The sequence below is a fragment of the Schistocerca piceifrons genome, chromosome 2, assembly GCF_021461385.2.
Source record: "Schistocerca piceifrons isolate TAMUIC-IGC-003096 chromosome 2, iqSchPice1.1, whole genome shotgun sequence".
Taxonomy (NCBI): domain Eukaryota; kingdom Metazoa; phylum Arthropoda; class Insecta; order Orthoptera; family Acrididae; genus Schistocerca; species Schistocerca piceifrons.
In genome coordinates, this window is record NC_060139.1 from 593,455,960 (window position 1) to 593,483,460 (window position 27,501).

The following is a 27,501-nucleotide window of genomic DNA, read 5'->3' on the forward strand; positions in this document are numbered from 1 at the left end:
ATCAAACTCGGAAACGTGATAGTACGCATTACTCCTCCTTACACGAGGCATCACAATAACGTTTCACCAGGCAACGCCGGTCAGCTGCTGTTTTTGTATGAGAAATCGGTGGAAACTTTCCTCATATCAGCACGTTGTAGGTGTCGCCACCGGCGCCAACCTTGTGTGAATGCTCTGAAAAGCTAATCATTTGCATATCACAGCATCTTCTTCCTGTTGGTTAAATTTCGCGTCTGTAGCACGTCATCTTCGTGGTGTAGCAATTTTAATGGTCAGTAGTGTAGAACACCATGAAGAGAAACGAAGGCCCGTCTGTGCGGAATGCCTTGTGCGTTACATAGGCTGATCATAACAATTTTTTATTGAACTTCGTCACAGGCGATGAAATGTGGGTTCATCTCTTTGAATCGGAAACAAAATGAAAATCTACATCTACATCTACATCTATACTCCGCGAGCCACCTTACGGTGTGTGGCGGAGGGTACTTATTGTACCACTATCTGATCCCCCCTTCCCTGTTCCATTCACGAATTGTGCGTGGGAAGAACGACTGCTTGTAAGTCTCCGTATTTGCTCTAATTTCTCGGATCTTTTCGTTGTGATCATTACGCGAGATATATGTGGGCGGTAGTAATATGTTGCCCATCTCTTCCCGGAATGTGCTCTCTCGTAATTTCGATAATAAACCTCTCCGTATTGCGTAACGCCTTTCTTGAAGTGTCCGCCACTGGAGCTTGTTCAGCATCTCCGTAACGCTCTCGCGCTGACTAAATGTCCCCATGACGAATCGCGCTGCTTTTCGCTGGATCATGTCTATCTCTTCTATTAATCCAACCTGGTAAGGGTCCCATACTGATGAGCAATACTCAAGAATCGGACGAACAAGCGTTTTGTAAGCTACTTCTTTCGTCGATGAGTCACATTTTCTTAGAATTCTTCCTATGAATCTCAACCTGGCGCCTGCTTTTCCCACTATTTGTTTTATGTGATCATTCCACTTCAGATCGCTCCGGATAGTAACTCCTAAGTATTTTACGGTCGTTACCGCTTCCAATGATTTACCACCTATGGCATAATCGTACTGGAATGGATTTCTGCCCCTATGTATGCGCATTATATTACATTTATCTACGTTTAGGGAAAGCTGCCAGCTGTCGCACCATGCATTAATCCTCTGCAGGTCCTCCTGGAGTACGTACGAGTCTTCTGATGTTGCTACTTTCTTGTAGACAACCGTGTCATCTGCAAATAGCCTCACGGAGCTACCGATGTTGTCAACTAAGTCATTTATGTATATTGTAAACAATAAAGGTCCTATCACGCTTCCCTGCGGTACTCCCGAAATTACCTCTACATCTGCAGATTTTGAACCGTTAAGAATGACATGTTGTGTTCTTTCTTCTAGGAAATCCTGAATCCAATCACAAACCTGGTCCGATATTCCGTAAGCTCGTATTTTTTTCACTAAACGTAAGTGCGGAACCGTATCAAATGACTTCCTGAAGTCCAGGAATACGGCATCAATCTGCTCGCCAGTGTCTACGGCACTGTGAATTTCTTGGGCAAATAGGGCGAGCTGAGTTTCACATGATCTCTGTTTGCGGAATCCATGTTGGTTATGATGAAGGAGATTTGTATTATCTAAGAACGTCATAATACGAGAACACAAAACATGTTCCATTATTCTACAACAGATTGACGTAAGCGAAATAGGCCTATAATTATTCGCATCTGATTTATGACCCTTCTTGAAAATGGGAACGACCTGCGCTTTCTTCCAGTCGCTAGGTACTTTACGTTCTTCCAGCGATCTACGATAAATTGCTGATAGAAAGGGGGCAAGTTCTTTAGCATAATCACTGTAGAATCTTAAGGGTATCTCGTCTGGTCCGGATGCTTTTCCGCTACTAAGTGATAGCAGTTGTTTTTTCAATTCCGATATCGTTTATTTCAATATTTTCCATTTTGGCGTCCGTGCGACGGCTGAAGTCAGGGACCGTGTTACGATTTTCCGCAGTGAAACAGTTTCGGAACACTGAATTCAGTATTTCTGCCTTTCTTCGGTCGTCCTCTGTTTCGGTGCCATCGTGGTCAACGAGTGACTGAATAGGGGATTTAGATCCGCTTATCGATTTTACATATGACCAAAACTTTTTAGGGTTCTTGTTTAGATTGTTTGCCAATGTTTTATGTTCGAATTCGTTGAATGCTTCTCTCATTGCTCTCTTTACGCTCTTTTTCGCTTCGTTCAGCTTTTCCTTATCAGCTATGATTCGACTACTCTTAAACCTATGATGAAGCTTTCTTTGTTTCCGTAGTACCTTTCGTACATGATTGTTATACCACGGTGGATCTTTCCCCTCGCTTTGGACCTTAGTCGGTACGAACTTATCTAAGGCGTACTGGACGATGTTTCTGAATTTTTTCCATTTTTGTTCCACATCCTCTTCCTCAGAAATGAACGTTTGATGGTGGTCACTCAGATATTCTGCGATTTGTGCCCTATCACTCTTGTTAAGCAAATATATTTTCCTTCCTTTCTTGGCATTTCTTATTACACTTGTAGTCATTGATGCAACCACTGACTTATGATCACTGATACCCTCTTCTACATTCACGGAGTCGAAAAGTTCCGGTCTATTTGTTGCTATGAGGTCTAAAACGTTAGCTTCACGAGTTGGTTCTCTAACTATCTGCTCGAAGTAATTCTCGGACAAGGCAGTCAGGATAATGTCACAAGAGTCTCTGTCCCTGGCTCCAGTTCTGATTGTGTGACTATCCCATTCTATACCTGGTAGATTGAAGTCTCCCCCTATTACAATAGTATGATCACGAAACTTCTTCACGACGTTCTGCAGGTTCTCTCTGAGGCGCTCAACTACTACGGTTGCTGATGCAGGTGGTCTATAGAAGCATCCGACTATCATATCTGACCCACCTTTGATACTTAACTTAACCCAGATTATTTCACATTCGCATTCGCTAATAACTTCACTGGATATTATTGAATTCTTTACTGCTATAAATACTCCTCCACCATTGGCGTTTATCCTATCCTTGTGGTATATATTCCATTCTGTGTCTAGGATTTCGTTACTGTTCACTTCCGGTTTTAACCAACTTTCCGTTCCTAATACTATATGCGCACTATTTCCTTCAATAAGAGATACTAATTCAGGAACCTTGCCCTGGATACTCCTGCAGTTTACCAATATTACGTTAACTTTTCCTGTTTTTGGTCTCTGAGGACGGACGTTCTTTATCAACGATGATAATGTCCTCTCTGGTAAGCCGTCAGGTATTCTATCGTTTCGCCCAAGGGGGGGTCCCTCTAACCTAAAAAACCCCCGTGTGCACGCCACACGTACTCTGCTACCCTAGTAGCTGCTTCCGGTGTGTAGTGCACGCCTGACCTGTCTAGGGGGGCCCTACAGTTCTCCACCCAATAACGGAGGTCGATGAATTTGCAACCATTATAGTCGCAGAGTCGTCTGAGCCTCTGGTTTAGACCCTCCACACGGCTCCAAACCAGAGGACCGCGATCGACTCTGGGCACTATGCTGCAGATATTAAGCTCAGCTTGCACTCCGCGTGCGATGCTGGTTGTCTTCACCAAATCAGCCAGCCGCCGGAAGGAACCAAGGATGGCCTCAGAACCCAAGCGGCAGGCGTCATTCGTTCCGACATGTGCTACTATCTGCAGCCGGTCGCACCCAGTGCGTTCAATAGCTGCCGGAAGGGCCTCCTCCACATTACGGACGAGAGCCCCCGGCAAGCACACCGAGTGCACACTGGCATTCTTCCCCGACCTACCCGCTATTTTCCTGAGGGGCTCCATAACCCGCCTAACGTTGGAGCTCCCTATAACTAATAGGCCCGCCCTCTGTGACTGTCGGGACCTTGCCGGAGGATCGGCCACTGGCCCAACAGGCGAGGCATCCTGTGGTGGCTCGGAAACGATGTCATCACCACTAGGAAGCACCCCGTACCTGTTGGAAAGGGGTAAGGCAGCTGCCACGCGGCCAGATCCCACCTTCGCCTTTCGGCCAGGCACGCGCGAGCCCACCACTGTCCGCCATTCACCCTGGAGTGATGGCTGACCGGTAAGATGCTCACTGCCGGAAGACGCAGCGACATCAGGGGTTCCATGTGATTCCAAGGCCACCGAAGTAGGCATAGGTCTCACCACAGTTGCCCCAACGCCACTACGAGCCGACGCCTGCGCCTCGAGCTCGATGAGCCTAACAGACAAAGCCTCCACCTGCCCCCGAAGAGTGGCCAATTCTCCTTGCGTCATCTCACAACAACCACAGTCCCTACACATGACTATGTTTACCCTACTCTATACGGTGACAAATTCCCAAGATAATCTTCTGATGAGCTACTCTGATAATCAAGAAACACTCACTGAAATACGAGACGCGAAAACTACGCTAGGTTTTCCCAGAAAAACTATTTAAAAGCTAAGCGCAGCAAATAAGTACAAAAACGCTTTATACAAACAGTACTCGCTGCTGCTGGTGCTCTCGCTCTGGCTGTCACAAGACAACTGCTGATTCAAGTGACTAGTGGCTAACGGCCGCGAAACAAACAAAAGACGGTTTTAGGGCGCTTTCTGTTCTAAACGATCAAGAAAACACTAAGAAATCTAACACGAAAACTACGTAAAGTTTTATCAAGAACTGTTAGTTACTATGCAGAGCAGATAAACACAAACAGAATCCCTTCCTTAGTGGAAGGTCGTAAACAAAATGCAAAATAAACGCTTTATACAAACAGTACTCGCTGCTGCTGGTGCTCTCGCTCTGGCTGTCACAAGACAACTGCTGATTCAAGTGACTAGTGGCTAACGGCCGCGAAACAAACAAAAGACGGTTTTAGGGCGCTTTCTGTTCTAAACGATCAAGAAAACACTAAGAAATCTAACACGAAAACTACGTAAAGTTTTATCAAGAACTGTTAGTTACTATGCAGAGCAGATAAACACAAATAGAATCCCTTCCTTAGTGGAAGGTCGTAAACAAAATGCAAAATAAACGCTTTATACAAACAGTACTCGCTGCTGCTGGTGCTCTCGCTCTGGCTGTCACAAGACAACTGCTGATTCAAGTGACTAGTGGCTAACGGCCGCGAAACAAACAAAAGACGGTTTTAGGGCGCTTTCTGTTCTAAACGATCAAGAAAACACTAAGAAATCTAACACGAAAACTACGTAAAGTTTTATCAAGAACTGTTAGTTACTATGCAGAGCAGATAAACACAAATAGAATCCCTTCCTTAGTGGAAGGTCGTAAACAAAATGCAAAATAAACGCTTTATACAAACAGTACTCGCTGCTGCTGGTGCTCTCGCTCTGGCTGTCACAAGACAAAGACAGAGAAAAAGATTAAAGTCACACACTCAGCCGGTGAAGTCATGGCGACGGTCTTCTGAGACTGTGAAGGGGTTATTCAGTTTGATGTCCTCCCTCAAGGTGCCACGATTAAGTCTGAAGTTTGTTGCGCTACCCTCAGAAGAGGCCGTCGCAATGAACCAAGATTAAAAGTATTTTCTTGCATTCAGATGAGTAGGGAATAACATAATGTATTGGAAAACTGAATAAAACCAACCTGCTCGCAGAAAAAGTGCGTTGCATTACTTATTGTACGCCCCTCACGGTTGCCTTTGAAATGAGATGCCTTATGTTTATCGCTAGGCAGAGTGGATCACTTAGTCGCCTCATTCCACTCCCTCGGACACGTGAAGCGCAGCGCGCCCTTGAATTGGAGCTTCCAGCTTGAAGGCGAAGGTGAGGTGGGCGTCCGCTGATACCCACCCGACGACGCACTGCGCGGCGGTGAGGATCCAGCTGCGAGAGACGAACGTGCCGCCACACAGGGTCGCCCCGTCCGCGAAGACGGCCGCCATGTACAGGTACTCGTCGGGCGCGTCCACGCCGTTGATGATGCGCTCATCCCCTGTAAGACGTTAGCACGACAAATATACAAGGTATGGAGGGACTAGTAAAACTAATCCGGCCGTGATAGCAAAAGTGACAGTGCACTGACGATGACAGTCAGATATCCGATTCCTACTGTCCACCACAGTGTTTTAACTTGTCACAAATGCTTACCCACTATCAAGTGAGGCAGCAGTGTATGGTAGATATGCGTTAATAACTTCTGGAAAATGTGCCCTTCCATTCCGAAGCTACAGAAAATTCTGTTCGCTAACTATCAATGCGCTTGTGGGACGTCCATTAATTACGTGAAATCAAAATGGGGACGAGGGTTGGGCTGGGGGAGGGGTCCCGTAAAATCTCACTAAATCTCATTTAAAAGGGGGGAGGTGGCAATGAAAATCTCACATCAACTTTTTAATTTAGAGAAGGTACGTTATTATAACGAATAACATTTTGTTTTATATAATTAATCCAGAGGATAGACAATATCAGAGTTGTCCACCGATCTTTGTGGCCCACTTTGAACTGAATTCTTTACATGTGTGCTTCTCCGGGATTCACCGATTTGAAACAAGTGTCGCACAAGTGTTAGAATTTATTAGGGGAGTTTTCTGCTGCGATGGTCGAAATCACTTGGTTGAGGGAGTTAGTCGTGATATTCTGCAACGCGTATAGAGCTGATTTTATTGTGTTCAGTATGAATTTGTATTAAGACTTTTACAATGTGTCTGTTACGTGGCATGCCGACAAGTTGAAACACACATGCGAGCAAGAATATCGTTTGTTGAAGGAATCTAAGCTGATGTTCACCGACGAGAATTCTCTTAGTCGTCATATAAATCAAGAGATTGAAAACCTACGGAAACATACCGCCTGACGTTCTAAGGAAGGTACACACAATGTTGACTGTCGTCTGCAAAACATGTCAAGGTTCAATGACGCTGAAAGTGTATAATATACCAATAAAAGGTCACTCATTTAGGGATCCGTCAACACGGTTAATACAATTTTCCGTCTGTCTGTATCTGTCTGAATACTATTCAGGTTTGGCACGTGTAAAATAAAGTGATTTAATCACGTGTGAAAATCACTATTTAATACACTTTATAAACAAAACTTAAACCGTTTCAATAAATGTTTAATTAAATAAAAATTTCATTTTCACGTATTTTTACTCGGCTGCGGGGTACCTCACGAGAGGGAGAGGGGGAGAGGATTGGGGAGGCGGGGAGTAGGAGAACGGGGGAGGACAGGCAATGGAGGGGGGGGGGGAATCCAAGGTATAAAGAAGACGCCTCACGTATTCAGTAGTTGTCCCCTTACCTCTGTTGTTCTATACTGGTTCAATGGGGCACTTTGTTATGCGTCTTCCTGGGTACTACTCGAGAAAGACAACCGGTGTAAGCGGTTTCGCCATTTACACAGCAGCACAATCGACACTGACTGTTTTCTACTTTGTAACATTAATACTACTTTAGCGGTAGATGCGAATGACCTAAATAAAGGACACGTTCCGATACTAGCTGGTGAGCAGCTTCTCTTATCGCGGTATTAACATTACCCTACTCTAATATTCCAGAAGTAGAATTAAGGAGAGGCGGTCATATTATTTGTGTAGCACATGGTTCCGCTGTCGGTTGCCACGACCGCAGTGGCCGCAGCAAACACCTTAAGTGGTTAGGGTGTAGGGTTAAAGCAAAACCTATCCAAAACCTAAGAGGTACTGGTTGTCCATTCTAGGGTCATTGGCCAGAAATATCGTGGATCTTTACCATCTTTAACCTTAAATGGGACAAATATCAACTACTCTCCTTCAGCAAAGAGTGTAGGTGTAACAACAGATGACAATATAAATTGGACTGAGCATACAACTGTAATATGCAAGAAGCCATCAGCATCTCTCCACGCCCTACAAAAATATAAGAAGCTTTTCCCTCCTGTGAAAAAGAAACCTGTACACACACTTATACTTCTGGTTACTGATTACAGCGATATTATCATGTCAGGCCATTCTCAGGACAGCTTACAACTGATTATTAATGTACGTGTTCGTTACCTCTATGAAGTTTGACTCTTTTTTTCGTATTTCACCATCATATACACAGCTGTCCAGGTGCTTGAAGATATGTGCAGAGATTTCCATACCGTCTGTCTTCTGTACTGTCTTGTCATCTTATAGTGTCCCTCATATGTCCCCTCGGCCTTAATGGTCTTGTCTGAACAACATATCAGCAACAATCGTTCCCATCAGAGAAAAAAATCTTTCTGTCTCACTCCATCGATCAGCCACTTTCTCGAAGTCCTTCTTAGTAGAAGGAACCCGACTATAGAATAACCTCCCACAAAATATCAGAGAGCTGAATAACACCTCCAGCTTCAGAAGACACTTAATGACATCTATTAAAACAACAATAATAATACCAGATTTTTCTCATTTCCCAGTATTCTTAGCTGGCTCAGTCTCCTTAAATTTCGTTTCTCCACAACTCGCTACATCGGAATTTATCTACTTTGTACACCTATAAATTCACTTTACATCTGCCACAATCTTTGTTGTTATTATTGTCATAGTTATTGTTATCACTAGTAGTGACAGCAGCAGCGGTAGTACAAGTACTGCCAGTATTAACTTTATTAGTTCATACTCAGTATTATTTTCTCACATTGTCACTGTAGACAATCTAATCATTTCAATACTATTTGCCATATTAAAATTGTTATTTCTTAAGTAACTACGATCCGAAAAAGGTATTATGTGTGAAACCGTGGTCTCACGTATGATAGAGCTTGATGGCCATAATCAGATCAGGTAAATGAATAAATAAATAAAATTTTTCCACACCTACATCGTTCGTGGCAAAATATGCTTTGGTAGTGGTGGATTAAGGAGTGGAACGTTCTTTCAGATTATTCCTATTTTTGCTTCTACGTGCAATATTTCAGAACCACGTTTTCTATATCTGCAGTCATACAAGCACTCATCTAGAGTCACGCACAAGGAATAGAATGTTGTACGTTCTCAAGACGAAAAATACATCCCGTGGGCCTAAAGGTGAAGTGGAAAGAACAAAAAATAATACACTCACGCTAACTAAGTTAATAAAACACACGTACAAAACCACATTGCCATTACTGAGTACAAATCACGAGAAAGATATTCGTATTAAGAATAGCCGAGCGAGGGAAGGGGTCGCCAAAAGCACTGTGGAGAACTACTTAAATGCCATTTGTATTGGCTGCTGATCCATTGGCTGACCTCAAAGACACACCTCTAAAAGAAGTCAATGCTGATTTCTCTTTTCAGCAGTTACTGAGTACGCCGATACTCTGACAGTGCACTCATATGCACTGCAGAAGTAAACTCGAACCAAATGCTGATATGAGAAGGCAACTGCGTTTTTACTCATAGTAATTTAAATTTTTTAATTTGACATGCATTGATTTGACAAAATTTCATACAATAAACTTAACTGACGTTAAAAAATTGCTGCAAACAGAGAAGAGATGGAAATTCACTCTCAGTAGACTTCATAAAGGATGACAATGGTCTCCGTCAAAACAAGGCGCGGAATGATCTCTATAGTGCGATTACTGTGCCATGTAAATTACGTCCGGACTTGCCTAGAACTTAGGCAACCAGGTGATACGCAATGGCAGTACTTCTGGCAGTCATAGGGGTGTCCCTGGAGGAATGGTCAGTATTCAGGGATATGAGAGGATACTACCACCTCTCCAAATGTGGAGCGCAAAGAGCTTACAGTAAAAGAGATATGTTTCATAGTATCGAAGATGAAGTAACTGTTACGCCGAGGAGCCCTCAAAACCTAAAAACAGAATAACTCAAAATATGTAAAAGGGATGGGAAACTTGCTGGTCATGGAAAAATGGAAAGTGGCAGTAAGAGAGGAAAATCAAGTCAGCTGTTCTGAGAAAAAGAAATCCCTTGGGGGAAGTGGACTGAAGGGAAAAACGGTTTTTAGAATTCGTCGACAGGTTTCATTCGGTTGTAACACAAAAACTCTTCAAAAATATATTATGAGATCGAAAGTATTCGGACATCCCTGTGTAACGCGGAATTGACCACTGGATATCCCGAAACGCACAGGCAATGTTGTCGGAAGAGGAATAGTAACAGCAGAACTGGCCAGTCAGGAGAGCTCAGTAACTCCGAACGTGGACTAGCAACATTTCACCTAACAGATCAATCAGGACAATTCAACCCTTCTAAAACTACCCAAGTAGACTGAGGTAAGGTGCTTGTGAGATGGAAACGCGAAGGAAGAGCAATAACTAAACCAAGACAAGGCAGACCTCACTCAAATGCTGACGGACGAGGACCATCAGACATTGCGAAGAACAGTTGTAAAAAATTTCATGAAATGAGCTGAAGGAGTTACAAAATGCCATGAGCAATCCAGCTGTCACAATGGTTCTACTGAGGGAGTTAAAAAGAAGAGAATACAATGTTGGAGTAGTTACTCGTAACCACACATTTGAAACGCTACGCGATGCTTGAGGTGCGCCATTACGATGGCGCGTAATGGGGCCCCTTAGGGTAATGGCAGCAAGAGAGGGGAAGAAAACCAATGTGCACTCCGTGTGCATACCGGGGGGAGTCATTCCAGATGTGGAAAGGGTCCTTCCGGATGCCATGAAGGGTACAGGGTGCACCCATCTGCAGGTGGTCGCTCATGTCGGCACCAATGATGTGTGTCGCTATGGATCGGAGGAAATCCTCTCTGGCTTCCGGCGGCTATCTGATTTGGTGAAGACTGCCAGTCTCGCTAGCGGGATGAAAGCAGAGCTCACCATCTGCAGCATCGTCGACAGGACTGACTGCGGACTATTGGTACAGAGCCGAGTGGAGGGTCTGAATCAGAGGTTGAGACGGTTCTGCGACCGTGTGGGCTGCAGATTCCTCGACTTGCGCCATAGGGTGGTGGGGTTTCGGGTTCCGCTGGATAGGTCAGGAGTCCACTACACGCAACAAGCGGCTACACGGGTAGCAGGGGTTGTGTGGCGTGGGCTGGGCGGTTTTTTAGGTTAGATGGCCTTGGGCAAGTACAGAAAGGGCAACAGCCTCAAGGGGTTGGGGCAAAGTCAGGACATGCGGGGACCAAGCAGCAATCGGTATTGTAATTGTCAACTGTCGAAGCTGCGTTGGTAAAGTACCAGAACTTCAAGCGCTGATAGAAAGCACCGAAGCTGAAATCGTTATAGGTACAGAAAGCTGGCTTAAGCCAGAGATAAATTCTGCCGAAATTTTTACAAAGGTACAGACGGTGTTTAGAAAGGATAGATTGCATGCAACCGGTGGTGAAGTGTTCGTCGCTGTTAGTAGTAGTTTATCCTGTAGTGAAGTAGAAGTGGATAGTTCCTGTGAATTATTATGGGTGGAGGTTACACTCAACAACCGAACTAGGTTAATAATTGGCTCCTTTTACCGACCTCCCGACTCAGCAGCATTAGTGGCAGAACAACTGAGAGAAAATTTGGAATACATTTCACATAAATTTTCTCAGTATGTTATAGTCTTAGGTGGAGATTTCAATTTACCAGATATAGACTGGGACACTCAGATGTTTAGGACGGGTGGTAGGGACAGAGCATCGAGTGACATTATACTGAGTGCACTATCCGAAAATTACTCGAGCAATTAAACAGAGAACCGACTCGTGGAGATAACATCTTGGACCTACTGATAACAAACAGACCCGAACTTTTCGACTCTGTATGTACAGAACAGGGAATCAGTGATCATAAGGCCGTTGCAGCACCTCTGAATATGGAAGTTAATAGGAATATAAAAAAAGGGAGGAAGGTTTATCTGTTTAGCAAGAGTAATAGAAGGCAGATTTCAGACTACCTAACAGTACGCGAAAGAACTTGCCCCCCTTCTAACAGCCGTGTACCGCAAGTCTCTAGAGGAACGGAGGGTTCCAAATGATTGGAAAAGAGCACATATAGTCCCAGTCTTCAAGAAGGGTCGTCGAGCAGATGCGCAAAACTATAGACCTATATCTCTGACGTCGATCTGTTGTAGAATTTTAGAACATGTTTTTTGCTCGAGTATCATGTCGTTTTTGGAAACCCAGAATCTACTATGTAGGAATCAACATGGATTCCGGAAACAGCGATCGTGTGAGACCCAACTCGCTTTATTTGTTCATGAGACCCAGAAAATATTAGATACAGGCTCCCAGGTAGATGCTATTTTTCTTGACTTCCGGAAGGCGTTCGATACAGTTCCGCACTGTCGCCCGATAAACAAAGTAAGAGCCTACGGAATATCAGACCAGCTGTGTGGCTGGATTGAAGAGTTTTTAGCAAACAGAACACAGCATGTTGTTATCAATGGAGAGACGTCTACAGACGTTAAAGTAACCTCTGGCGTGCCACAGGGGAGTGTTATGGGACCATTGCTTTTCACAATATATATAAATGACCTAGTAGGTAGTGTCGGAAGTTCCATGCGGCTTTTCGCGGATGATGCTGTAGTATATAGAGAAGTTGCAGCATTAGAAAATTGTAGCGAAATGCAGGAAGATCTGCAGCGGATAGGCACTTGGTGCAGGGAGTGGCAACTGACCCTTAACATAGACAAATGTAATGTATTGCGAATACATAGAAAGAAGGATCCTTTATTCTATGATTATATGATAGCGGAACAAACACTGGTAGCAGTTACTTCTGTAAAATATCTGGGAGTATGCGTGCAGAACGATTTGAAGTGGAATGATCATATAAAATTAATTGTTGGTAAGGCGGGTACCAGGTTGAGATTCATTGGGAGAGTGCTTAGAAAATGTAGTCCATCAACAAAGGAGGTGGCTTACAAAACACTCGTTCGACCTATACTTGAGTATTGCTCATCAGTGTGGGATCCGTACCAGATCGGTCTGACGGAGGAGATAGAGAAGATCCAAAGAAGAGCGGCGCGTTTCGTCACAGGGTTATTTGGTAACCGTGATAGCGTTACGGAGATGTTTAATAAACTCAAGTGGCAGACTGTGCAAGAGAGGCGCTCTGCATCGCGGTGTAGCTTGCTCGCCAGGTTTCGAGAGGGTGCGTTCCTGGATGAGGTATCGAATATATTGCTTCCCCCTACTTATACCTCCCGAGGAGATCACGAATGTAAAATTAGAGAGATTAGAGCACGCACGGAGGCTTTCAGACAGTCGTTCTTCCCGCGAACCATACGCGACTGGAACAGGAAAGGGATGTAATGACAGTGGCACGTAAAGTGCCCTCCGCCACACACCGTTGGGTGGCTTGCGGAGTATAAATGTAGATGTAGATGTAGATGTAGACAGTGGCTGACTCGAAACAAATGATATGAAGTGATGAATCACGCTATACATTACGGCAATTCGATGAAAGAGTATGGATTTGGCGAAACCCTGGAGAACGTTATCTGCTGTTACGTGTAGTCGCAGCAGTCAAGTACGGAAGAGGGAGTCTTACAATATGAGGATGTTTTTCGTGATTACGGGTGTTCCTCTTATCGCGCTTAAGAAAACGCTAAATGTGGAAGGATATGAATACATTTTACAGTATTGTGTACCGCTACTACAGTAGAGGAACCATTCTGAGACGATGACTGTATGAGCATGACAATGCACCCACTCATGGACTAGCCTGCGAGAGTCCCTTCCTGAATCTAATGGAACAACTTTGGATGACTTAGAATGTCAACGTCGCTCCAGACCGCAGCGCCCAACATCACTACTTGTCTGGTCTCGGCTCTTGAGGAATAATGCGCTGTCCATCCACCACATACACTCACATATGTCATGAAAAGTACTTCCAGCGGAGAACGACCCAACATAAGGGCAACGGGTGGATACAGGCGATATTAATGTCGTCTAATAGGTATCCGAATCTTTTTGATAAGATAGTGGACGTAAGCCCTGACGTATCTGTAACTGTTAAGTTACACAAGCAGCAGTTTATTTGCCGGACCCGTTCAGCCGGTCGCTGTGGCTGAGCGGTTCTAGGTGCTTCAGTCCGGAACCGCGCTGATGCTACGGTCGCAGGTTCGAGTCCTGCCGCGGGCATGGATGTGTGTGATGTGCTTAGGTTAGTTAGGTTTAAGTAGTTCTAAGTCTAGGGGACTGATGGCCTCAGATGGTAAGTCACATAGTGCCTGGAGCCATTTGAATCACCCGTTCGAGAGTTTCACAAGGTATAAATATACTGGCTGATGCAGAGGAACCCAACACGCTGCCTATGCGTCTCATGGACCTTCGTCGCTAGACCAAAACGGAAGTAAGATTTTAGAATAAAAGTTAGAAAACAGTTATCTTTTCATCAGAAGGCGAAATAAGTTGCCACAATATTTTATGAGGCACTCAACATTGGTTAAAGGAGTACAGATAAAGGCACCATGAAGACTGGAATATTCCTCACAGATTTTTAAAGCTATTGACTGTAGAAACTATTTAGAACTGGAAAGATTCATTGTTGAAGGATACATAGCTTCAAACAAGTCGAGAGCTTAGTGAACAAAAGTAGTTTACTAAGAAAGAAAGGCGGACGCAGACATGAGGTCTCGTCTGCCCTAAAAAAGGAAAGTGTTACACCTTCAGTAAGATTTACTTCGCTAGTGACGAAACCAAAGTGTACTTACTGTTCGCTTTTGTGAGCGATGCCGTATTTGCCTGTTGTCTGGCTGGCGGCGGTTTCGCGACCTGTGAACAAGAAAAGAATCTAATATCACTTTTCTTTCTTTTCAAGAGTTGCTGTGCAAGGTAACTAGCTTGGTTTTGGTATTCAAGAAAAGTAATATAAGCTTCATTTTCTTCGGTGTGTCAGACTTCTTACCTATGTACTGGATATTTTACAATCAGAGGTTTTCAGTAGTCGGTAGGTTACGTCACAGAGGTTCTGAGCATAAGCAACGTGATCTTGGTTGCTATTACCATCTCGTGCCTGTAGTGTCCTAAGAGAAGATGGTGAATGAGTCGGATGTTGGTTATACCACCGATTGGTCTGGAAATAGCTTTCAGAAACAAAGTTACAGAGGATAGTGAATTTTGGAAATATGATTTGGTAAGGATTAATTTGAGAAACGAAGATTTTCAGGTAGTGTTGTTGCTCCAGTGCTTGCCTGTGCGTAATTTAGTCGATGTGTTTGGATAACGAAAAGTTTAGTAGGAGTTAACTTTATTGGTCTGAATCAGCTAGTTCGTGGTTGAGGCGTGATTAAACACGTTGTCTGTTCACATGTATGCACTGAGAAGTCATAGATTTACCAACGCTTTACTATTTCAATAACTAATCTCATGCCGCAGTAATATTTATTAAAAATTATATTTTGTAAAGAACATTATAATTGTCTAGGGATAATTTTGTTTTAGGAATACTACTTTTTAAAGCTTAGTTTGTTTCCAGTCATTTAGCAAGTTTAAATTGTTGAGTGTCTCCTTACTAAAGAATTTCATTTTTTTGATTATGTGAGTCACCCCATTGCACTCTGCGAAACAAAGTGCCTGAAGTCAAAGCATGAGATATTTAGAATAGTTGCATGGCGAAATGCATTGCACTGCGCAAAGTTTCCTATCCTTTTACCTGGTTTGCTGCTCCGCTGTATTTTTTTATGTTCATCACTTCGAGCAGTACTGAGCTTCCGTTGCCACAGGTAAACTACATGAAAAATGTATTTAAGGCCAGTTTAACATCACAGCCAGAACATAGCAAGATCATAACAATTATCTTTTCGTTTCAAATTTGTTATCAGGTTCAGTTTATGTAGTGTTCAATTCAGGTTATATTTGTTATGCCCAAGTTTTTTCTTACTGTGCAGTGTTACAGTTGCGTGTGCATTATTTAATGTTTGGAATTTTATTTGGTCAGTTTGCACACTTAAATTTACAGGGAATTTAATAGAAATATTTCGGTTCTTTAATCTTTCAAAATTTTGTTGGTAATTTTATGTAGCACTTTTTTCTGTTAGTTCTGTGTGTTGAAAGTGCAAATCACGTATTCTGACATCACGCACCGTAGCACTGTTCACTGTACTACATAATACAGAATTACGTAGGTTACAGTTTTGGTTTTCTAATTATTTTGGTAGAAGTTAATTGCAAAGCGAGTATACAGTTATAAAGCTTCAGATAGTTTGCCGACTAATCTTTATCAGATAACATTTCGTCATTTCACCACTTGCATTATTCAGGACGACTACACAGCACGCGAAGTTGGATAAGAGTTCAGACCCGATATAGTTCACAACAAATAAACAATTGTTATTCTGAAAAGTTACAACTGTACGCATATTATTTTTCATGCAACACTTCAGTGCTGCGGGAATGGACCACTGATGAGCAATAAACTAAAATATTGTACCACGATGTTCTCTTTTTCATGCTGTGACGGTTCTGCGCACATTTAGAACTTGACAATGGCCTGACAGTCTGAGGGATGTTTGCACCCCGCTGTGCCGAGAACACTGTAGGTACTCGAAGGTCGCAATTTGGAGCGACGCGCCCAGGCTGAGAACAGGGTAAGAGGTTAGTGGGTCTCCGGAATGTACTGTAGTCACTATGCAACCTCAGATCTTATTTATGTACCTTTCGGAATACCTGCTAAGTGTGCACTGCTTCGTGTTATAAAATGCTGGGCTGTAAATACTCTTTCTAAGTCTAATTAGTTTACTCTTCGACCAGGATTTCGCAATAAATAATTTTTCAGACTCAAGGCATGATGTACAAATCTCAGATACGTCAAATGCCCACAGCGAGACTTCACCACTGATTTTCGTTACTATAAATTAAATTTGGTTCTGCTCATTCCAAGATTTAGGAAACACATTTCGAAAACTTTTTATGATAGTTTTGAGGGTGACAGTTGAAACTTCCTGTGGCTCTCACTAATGTTCACACTGGAGATGATGGGACCGGCCAGTATATGAAAGAAGAGGTTATAATTCGGAGTTTATTGACTGGCCCATTGACTGCATTTGGAGCCGAAGTGAAACAACGTGGAGGCCCGTACTGATTGTGGTTGTTGTTCTAAGGACTGTGGGTCAGACTGCAGTGAATGTACTGGGCTTTCTTTTCGTGAGATCTGTGTCTTGAACTGTGTTACGAATTACTGACGTTGACGGCAATGGTTAGAAGTTTGTCGTGTTCATAATACAGGCAGTGAAACATACCACGGACTTGGCTTGCGTTGCTATCTGTTATTCGGACTCTTCTGGTTGCCGTCCATTCCGGTACGTATCGTGAGCCACAGGACTGATTTACTGCATAGATTTTATTTTGTAGAGCAGGTTCCCATTAATCACTTATTACGTACTCCTCAATTTCCTGAGCGTATTTGCTCTTGACCATTTTGAGAGCTTCTGGTACCATTGAATGACAGTCATGGCGTGTGACTGCTCTGCTTATTTGACAATAAATAGGCACCTTAGTCTCTCTGCGGTAGCCCTAAGTACAGTGTCTGTGTATTTGAGTTTCTAAGTTCTTATATTAAGTCGGCCTTAGTCGATAGTTCCTACTAGTTTTTTGAATGTATTGGCTGAAGGTGACTTGAGCTGTATGCGCTACAGGTTCTAACCCAGCTACTGCTTAAATTTTGAATAAAAATTATCAGCAATGGCATCCGAAGACTTCCGGCATAAGAAGTCACCCTCGTTCTGTCAATGGGCTTGTGAGGTAGGCAGAGGAGCGGACGGAGGTTCAGGGCACTCACATGCCCTTGGGGTGGGAAACTTCGCGTAAAAGACGGTAGAGTCAGCTATGACAACGGTATGAGGTTACAGAAGGCAAAGAAAACCATTGCATTAAAGGTACAGAATGTATATCCACGGGACACGTGGCCTGTACCTGAAAAAATGCCATAATGTTTTTCTCCATTGGCAAAAGATTCCTGATTAGTCCTCCATTCGGTTGTCGGGAGGGAACTGCCAAAGGCGAGGTGGCCACGAGTAAGATATGGAATTGTCAATGACAGAATAACATTTGCCGATTCGGAGCTTGGAATGTCAGAAGTTTTGAAGTAGTAGGAAAGATACAAAGTACATATGAATGGGAAATGTAAAGACTCACCCCAAATACACTAGGGACCGTTGAAGTGAAATGATAAGAACTTCTAGTTAGATGAATATTGGGAACTATCAGCGGCAGCAGAAATTGGTATAACAGGAATAGGACTCATTTTCAATAGGAAATTAGGTTAGAGGGCAAGCTACTGTGAACAGTTCACTGACAGGGACTCATCAGATCCGACAGCAAACCAAAGCCAACCACAATAGTGCAGTTGTACACGCGATCGTCATAAGCAGAAGATGAAGTTACGGAGAAAGTATTTATGAATGCTGAACAGCTAATTCAGTATGTCGTGTGAGATTAAAATCTAGCAATCCTAGAGGATTGGAATGCAGCTGTAGGGAAAGGAAAAGAAGAAAGGATTCCGGGAGAATACGGCCGTGGCGATAGGAGGGAGAGAGGATAATGACTGATTTAACACTGCAGTAAATTTCAGACGGTAATAGCGAATGCTCTGTTCAAAAATCACAACAGAGGAAATATGCTTCGAAAAGAACAGGAGACACGTGAAGAATTCAGCTAGATTACATTATGATCAGACAGAGATTCAGAAAATGGCTCTGAGCACTATGGGACTTAACATCTGAGGTCATCAGTCCCCTAGAACTTAGAACTACTTAAACCTAACTAATCTAAGGACATCGCACACATCCACGCCCGAGGCAGGATTCGAACCTTCGACCGCAGCGGTCGCGCGGTTCCAGACTGAAGCGCCTAGAACCGATCGGTCACACCGGCCGGCTGATTCAGAAATCAGGTTTTGGATTATAAGATGTAACTAGGCGCAGGTATAGACTCAGGTCACAATTTAATAAGCAATGATAGAGAGTAGATTGAAGTTTAGACTGAAGTTTAAGAGATCCTCCGGAAAAATCCGTGTGGAAGGAAAAGGGAAACTGAAGTAATGACGAATGATGAGATGCGTTTGAAGTTCGCTACGATTGTCGATACTGCGATAAGGCACACCACAGTAGGCACTTCAGCTGCAGAGGTGTGGACATCTGTAAAAAGAGCGATCACAGATGTTGGACAGACAAACATCGGTAAATTGAAGGTAATTGTGAAGCAATCTGGGTAACAGAAGAAATACTTCAACTTATCAATGAAAGAAGGAAGTACAAACATATTCAGGAAAAAGATTAGAATACAACAATGTAAATCCCATAGGAATGAAACAAATAGGAAGAGGGGGGCAGCGAAGGCGAAGATGCTGTAGGAGAGATGTTAAGAAATAGAAAAAGAAATGATTGTCAGGAGGATTAACACAGATATACAAAATTCAGAAGAATTAAAAGCAACGGTAGCAACATTATGAGTAAAATGGTAATTCTGGTTTTAAACGAAAAGGAGAGAGCAGATGTTTGGAACGACTACATTGGAGGTCTTTACGAGGGGCAGGACTTATTTGAGGACGCGACAGAAGAAGAAATTGGAGTCGATATGCAAGAAGTAGGGGATCCAGTATTAGTCAGAATTTAAAAGGGCCCTGGAAGACTTGAGATCAAATAAGGCAGAAGGGATAGATAACATTCCATCGGAATTTCTAAAATCGTTGGGTGAAGGGGCAACTAAACGATTATTTTCCGTGTAAGATATATGAGACGCGATGTACCATCAATCTTTCGGAAAAGTGTCATCCACACAATTCCGAAGACATCAATAGCAGATAAGCGCGAGAACTATCGCACAATCAGTTTAACAGCCCATGCATCCAATTGATAACAAGAATAATATATAGAAGAATGAAAAAACGAACCGTGCAAGGCGCTTGAGACCGCACGGCTACCCCGCGCGGCGCGCAAATAAAGAATCGTACATGTTAAATCGCATGAACGTGCCAGGAGTTCCTGATCATTGTCCTTATGCAGAATATGATGGGAGACATCTCTGTTGGTTTTTCGCTTCCATTTCGCCTTCGTCACACAAATTCTTCATCGGATCATTGATTTTCCCATACCTGTCATTCTCAATGAACGCCTAGGTACACCCAGGACATCAGATTCCAGCAGTATCATTATTTCCCGATTAGTCTCCCGTCCTGTTACTCTGTCGTGCTTGAACTTGTACATTGTGTCCACCGTATAGCGGTACACGGAATATCCTCTCCCTAGGAAATCTTAACACATGTCCAATGCCAGCCCATAGAACCTGCCGCGACGTTTATTCCTCTTACCTTCTCTAACTTATTCCCTCTCATAGTTACTTCACATTCCTTTGCTCAACTTCTCCACTCCATTGACCAAATTCTTCCTTCTTCCCATACAAAACACTGTATCTTCCCAAAACCTGTAGCTCCTTCGTTGTAATCTATCGATATTCCACACATCACACCAGCTCAGAAACAATTTGCCATTCCCCTCCTTATCTATCCTTGGTCCGCAGTTCGTGCTTTTGCGGTAGCGTTCTCGATTTCCGCGCACGGGGTCCAGGTTCAAAAAGGGTTCAAATGGCTCTGACAAGGGAACCTCCCCACCGCAACCCCCTCAGATTTAGTTATAAGTTGGCATAGTGGATAGGCCTTGAAAAACTGAACACGGATCAATCGAGAAAACAGGAAGAAGTTGTGTGGAACTATGAAAAAAATAAGCAAAATAGACAAACTGAGTAGTCCATGCGTAAGATAGGCAACATCAAGGATATGATCGGCTCAGTAGCGCCGTGGTGCCGTGGTTAGCGTGAGCAGCTGTGGGACGGAAGGTCCTTGGTTCAAGTCTTCCCTTGAGTGATAAATTTAATTTTTTATTTTGAAACAATTATTAAAGTTCAGGTACTCACACATAATCAACTTCGCTCTCCCAAATTCAAGGACATGTTCAGATTTGCTTGGACATATGCAGGATTTGACAGTCTACACACGAAAAATTTGAAAACGTTAAAAACATATGTTTTGACAGAGCACAGGGAAACTGTGTGACTGTGAGACTGTTGCATTTATTTGTTGCAGTTTATGTGACAAACTCTTATGTTTTCATCACTTTTTTGGGAGTGATTATGACATCCACAAGAAAACCTAAATCGGGCAAGGTAGAAGAATCTTTTCACCCATTCGCCAAGTGTACAAGTTAGGTGGGTCGACAACATATTCCTGTCATGTGGCGCACATGCCGTCACCAGTGTCGTATAGAATATACCAGAGGCGTTTCCCTGTGGTGGAATCGGTTGACCTATGACCTTGCGATCAAATGTTTTCGGTTCCCATTGGAGAGGCACGTCCTTTAGTCTACTAATCGCACGGATTTGCGGTGTGGTCGCAAAACAAGGACTTCAAATTTACTACAGTGAACAGAGACGTCAATGAACGAACGGACAGATCATAACTTTGCGAAAATAAAGAAAGTAAAAATCTTCACCCGAGGGAAGGCTTGAAGCAAGGATCTTTCGTTCCACAGCTGCTCACGTTAACCACCGGACCACGACGACACTGAGCTTGAATATCCTTGATGTTGCCTATCTTGCGCATGGACTACTCAGTTTGTATATTTTGCTTATTTTTTTTCATAGTTCCACACAACTTCTTCCTGTTTTCTCGATAGATCTGTGTTCAGTTTCTGAAGGCCTATCCACTGTGCCAACTTATAGCTAAATCTGAGGGGGATGCGATGGGGAGGTTGCCTTGTGAGCACTATGGGACTTAACTGCTGAGGTCATCAGTCCCCTAGAACTTACAACTACTTAAACCTAACTAACCTAAGGACATCACACACATCCATACCCGAGGCAGGATTCGAACCTGCGACCGTAGCGGTCGCGCGGTTCCAGACTGTAGCGCCTAGAACCGCTTGGCCACTCCAGCCGGCCATGGGTCCGGGTTCGATTCCCGGCGGGGTCAGGGATTTTCCCCTGCCCCGAGATGACTGGGTGTTGTTGTGTCGTCTTCATCATCACCATTCATTACCATTACAGTTGGAGTAAGGCAATGGCAAACCACCTCCGCTAGGGACCTTGCCTAGTCAGCGGTGCGGATCTCCCGCATCGTCCCCTACTCTCCTCGGAGCATGGGATCTCATCATCACCATCTATCCTTGGCTGGTGCAGCTCCTTCGCGCGCATTGTTGTGATCGTTTTCAAGAAAGACAACAATGTCCGTATGTAAAGCTCATCAGTTCACATCAGCATTTTAAGGGAAGGTTGGGGGGGGGGGGGGACGTTCACGAAATTGACCGAGAACGTCAATTTTCAGTTTATTTGTTACTTTTAAGTAGAACTCATGGACTATAAGTTCCCAGAGTTTCAATGGTGAAATCGCATCCTAAGTGCCTGAAAAACAGTAAAATGTGTGACATTACCTTCCTGCCACACCCAGTTTTTCAAGCAACACTTCATTACTAGCTCGGCGAACAACGATTCCGTGAATTACATACACAAGGAGATGCTTCCAAACTGTATCCTGGATTTTGTCAAGCCCACTTACAGCTTTCTGGCCCATCCCGAACTTCTAAAAAAGTGTGTTTGTGCCAAAACTCAGAATACAAATGAGTCCCTAAATTCACTCATATGGAAACGATGACCCTTAAACCATATTTTCGTCTGCCACAGTTGTTAGAAGTGCAACTTATGATGCACTTCTTGTATTTAATGACGGAAACGTAAAGAGAACGGACGTTCTAGAGAGAACGGGCTCTAAGATAGGAAATTTCGCTCAAGACATCTCGAGAAAAATGGGTTTACAGCGCCTCTCCGCAGCTGAAAAGTCAGTAAGACCTGGTAAATGAACCAAAAGAGAAGCCTTGACGGGAAAGAGGAGCCTGAGTACAAATCTAAGGCCTTCTAAAGAGGTGACATAAAAATACCGCTAGGTTGAACTATAAAAATGGTTCAAATGGCTCTGAGCACTATGGGACTTAACATCTGTGGTCATCAGTCCTCTAGAACTACTTAAACCTAACTAACCTAAGGACATCACACAACACCCAGGCATCACGAGGCAGAGAAAATCCCTGACCCCGCCGGGAATCGAACCCGGGAACCCGGGCGCAGGAAGCGAGAACGCTACCGCACGACCACGAGCTGCGGCCGGTTGAATTATAAATTGCTTTTCCTGAAAATTATGTTTCTTAAAGTTTATGTTCCTTTTTGTCTGAATATACGATGGTTAGGATTATATAATTTTGTATACTTATTTCTATAAATCCAATAAACGTTGTCTCAAGAGTAAATTCTGAAATTCTGAGTGTAAGCTGAGATATGGGGCAAAGTGCTCGGAGGTTTGCATGAATTTTATATTATGCTTACAGAATTATAATTAACAGTTATTAAAATTCTCCTATCTGATATACTCAGGAAACCTCATGCGGGAAGGTTACAGTAAGAAAAGAAATTAAACAGAGAACATTTTGTAGAAATCTCTAGAAAAGTTTATGAGAAAAATATACATGTATTATTATTTGAAAACTTTTAAATTCCATACAAAAGTTAAATATATATAATACAAAGAACTTAACAGTAAATATGTTAGTTTAATGTAAAACATGATCCAAAATTTCATTGCCATATCTTCAAAATTGTGGATTTCGTGCATCTTTAAATTGTATGTGTTTTTCGTGAACGTCGTCCCTTAATAGTTTTAAGAGGCATTGTAAATACGAATAATTTTTAAATTATAATATCAGTTTTTGTTGTATTTAAAGCTATTTGGCGGAAGAGTGGAATACTGAACTGCTATCAACACATAATCGCTATTTAGCGCTAAGAAAGACGAATGACAGCAGCAAAAAGTTATTTGTTTCGCTGATGACGAATGGGCTCTACTGCTAAACCTCCTAAATATGGAGAGCCTCTGGCAGTCACATAGAGCAGTCACCGTCAAATGTAAATGTCGTGTGACTAGGGCCTCCCGGCGGGTAGACCGTTCGCCGGGTGCAAGTCTTTCGATTTGACGTCACTTCTGCGACTTGCGCGTCTGTGGGGATCAAATGATAATGATTAGGACAACACAACACCCAATCCCTGAGCTGATAAAATCTCCGACCCAGCCGGGAGTCTAACCCGGACCCTGAGGATTGACATTCTGCCTCGCTGATCACTCACAAAGGAACCCCCCTCAGATTTAGTTATAAGTTGTCACAGTGGATAGGCCTTGAAAAACTGAACACAGATCTATCGAGAAAACAGGAAGAAGTTGTGTTGAACTATGAAAAAAATAGGCAAAATATACAAACTGAGTAGTCCATGCGCAAGATATGCAACATTAAGGAGAGTGTGAGCATACGAGCGCCGTGGTCCTGTGGTTAGCGTGAACAGCTGCGGAACGAGAGGTTCAAGTCTTCCCTCAAGTGAAAAGTTTAATTTTTTATTTTCAGACAATTATTAGCTGTCCGCCCGTCCGTCCGATCCGAGGTAACTGCGCCGTAGTATGGGGACGCTACACCTAAACAAACATCGAAACGCACTGCGTCAGTTGACTACAGCGCAGGGAAGAGAGAGTATTCCTGCTAACGAGGCTCCCTGGCTGGCAGATGACTGTTCGCTACTTCGGACGAGAGTGCATTAAATACGTGAGATGTATTCCGTGGGGTTTTGCGGTGCGGTCGCAAAACAAAGACACTAATTACAGTGAACAGAGACGTCAATGAACGAACGGACAGATCATAACTTTGCGAAAATGAAGAATGTAAACTTTTTACTCGCGGGAAGACTTGAACCAAGGACCTCTCGTTCCGCAGCTGTTCACGCTAACCACGGGACCACGGCGCTTCTAAGCTCACACTCTCCTTGATGTTGCCTATCTTGCGCATGGACTACTCAGTTTGTATAGTTTGCTTTTTTTTTCATAGTTCCACACAACTTCTTCCTGTTTTCTCGATTGATCTGTGTTCAGTTTTTCAAGGCCTATCCACTATGCCAACTTATAACTAAATCTGAGGGGGACTCAACACAAGATTAATAAAGGCAGAGCGGAACCCGATGCATTGTGCGATAGACTGCCTATTCTGATGTGGATTTCCTCTTTAATCCGTCTAATCCAACTCGGAATGAGTGTCCGGTATTACCTTTGAGTGTTTCAAGCAGAAATGTCTTTCCGTGAGACCAGTAAAAATATGGAAGAATTATTACACAGTGCAGCCGCACACGATGTTCGCTTGAGGACCCACCTGGGCTGCCGCGGCAGTGGCGACGAGAACAAAAGCCGGCAGCAGCAGCATGGCGACGCAGTCCGCGGGGCGGCCGGCGCGCCGCCACATATACCCAGCCGGTCACGCGACGCAGCACGCTCGCCCACCACTTATCTTAATCCCGGCTTCCACGGCGCGAGAACGCTTTCATTCTTCAGCAGTCTCGCTGATCATCTTGAGCCTCCTTCATTTAGATACCAGAGATTACAGTCGGTACTGTGCAAGACTTTATTATGTCTAGAGGATTAACTTTCAATCGACAGCAAAACTACTGAATTTCTCCTCAAATAGCGATATAGTAAATCTTGGTGACCAGGGCAGTAGTGTAAACTCATGTTGGCGTTTTTTGAACCACACACGTACACTAAGAGCTGTGAGAAACGTTGCATTGTGCTTCTGGTAGACGAAATCGGGCCGAGGAGAAACAAACTGCATGTAGAGGTGGTCGTGGTCTCCAGGGATAGATACATATTTGTGTTGATCCACAGAGTTTTTCAGAATGACGAGATCACGAAAACATTTCCCAGACCATACCAATTGTCGCAGGGTGTTTACCTTGGTACTTTTCACGCTGTACATGTCAGAAGCCATCTGTCCGATGGGGAATAAAACAAGGTTCATTTGAAAAGGCCACCTGTTGCCTTTCAGTGGACGTCAAATTGCGGTGCTGACGTGCAAATTCCAAATGGTTCAAATGGCTCTGAGCACTATGGTACGTAACATCTCAGGTCATCAGTCCCCTAGAACTTAGAACTACTTAGACCTAACTAACCTAAGGACATCAACACACATCCATGCCCGAGGCGGGATTCGAACCTGCGACCGTAGCAATCGCGCGGTTCCAGACTGTAGCGCCTAGAACCGCTCTGTCACCCCGGCCGGCTGCAAATACCACCCTTCGTCGCCATGAATAGCAATCAGCATGAGTCCATGAACAGGCACCTGCTGCGGAAGCATACACGCAGCATCGTTCGGTGAACGGTCATTGAGGAGACACTGTTCGTACGTAGCCCCTTGGTTCACCTGGGTGGGCAGTTGCTCAACAGTTGTGTGTCTGTTTGCCAGTAGACTTCTCCGCAGCCGTCGTTCACCTCTGTCATCTATGGCCTGTGGGGCACTACAGCTTCCTCGGTGCCGGTTTTGGACAGTACTATTTTGTAATGTACGTCATTGTCCGGGAGGCCTCTTACGGGGCAGGTCCGGCTGCATTGGTGTAGGTCTTATTACATTCGACGCCACACTGGGCGACCTGCGCGCCGGATGGGGATGAAATGATGATGAAGACAACACAACACCCAGTCCCTGAGCGGAGAAAATCCTCGACCCAGCCGGGAATCGAACCCGGGCCCCTTAGGACGGCAGTCCGTCACGCTGACCATTCAGCTATCGGGGTGGACTTAATGTACGATGCACTCCAACCACGGCGGCATGCAAGTAGTTGACAAACTCAGCTATTTCGGAAATGCCTCCATCCTTGGCTCGAAACCCAATCATCAAGCCATTTGGCCGGCTGTTGTGGCCGAGAGGTTCTAGGCGCTTCAGTCCGGTACCGCGCTGCTGCTACGGTCCGAGGTTCGAATCCTGCCTCGGGCATTGATGTTTCTGGTGTCCTTAGGTTAGTTAGGTTTAAGTAGTTCCAAGTCTAGAGGAGTGATGATCTCAGATGTTAAGTCCCATAGTGCTCAGAGCCGTCAAAATGTTCAAATGTGTGTGAATTCCTAAGAGACCAAACTGCTGAGGTCATCGCTCCCTAGACTTACACACTACTTAAACTAACTTATGCTAAGAACAACACACACACCCATGCCCGAGGGAGGACTCGAACCTCCGACGGGAGAGGCCGCGTAATCACTGACATAGCCCCTCTAACCGCGCGACCACTCCGCGCGGCGCTCAGAGCCATCAAGGCATTTTGGACGTCAGATAAATTGCTCCGTTTCTACATCACGATGACGACAGTACTGTTTATTGCGACCCCCCGACATGCTTTACATATCCTCCACTGCTAATGTTGTCACTAGCCGTCTGTGAGTGGTTGTTGCACATTGACGTCGTACATAGGCGTTGTTCACGTTGCTGTTTATTTGCCACTGTGAGTCAAGGAACTTCCATCTCAAATCTGACTATTGCTGTCGCCGTCTCATTGGAGCACAAGTTTATGGGGTAGGTGTTTCAGAACGATAAAAGCACGTAAGTTTATGTGTGTTCCTGAAATTGCCAGTTTTGTTTTTGGAGGAGAGAGTGGGTGAATGAGTGTGTGTGTGTGTGTGTGTGTAGAGAGAGAGAGAGAGAGACTGACAGCGGCTTTGTGACGCCCCTGGACTGTTAGTGTTTGTATTTGTCTTCGGTTGGGTTGGGTTCTTTGGGGGATGAGACCAAACAGCGAGGTCATCGGTC

The 27,501-nt window shown here is 44.0% G+C and overlaps 1 protein-coding gene across 1 annotated transcript in view; it reads right to left on the reverse strand.

The window, feature by feature from the left end:
- LOC124775620 (brachyurin-like) overlaps positions 1-25,173 on the reverse strand; it is a 43,641-nt gene extending 18,468 nt beyond the window's left edge. Inside the window, exons 1-3 of the mRNA XM_047250449.1 lie at positions 25,084-25,173; positions 14,572-14,632; positions 5,755-5,958 (exon numbers count right to left, since the gene is read on the reverse strand). Of these exons, the coding sequence (XP_047106405.1) occupies positions 5,755-5,958; positions 14,572-14,632; positions 25,084-25,173 (355 nt within the window). The remainder of the gene's footprint in view (positions 1-5,754; positions 5,959-14,571; positions 14,633-25,083) is intronic.
- Between the last annotated feature and the right edge of the window lie 2,328 nt (positions 25,174-27,501).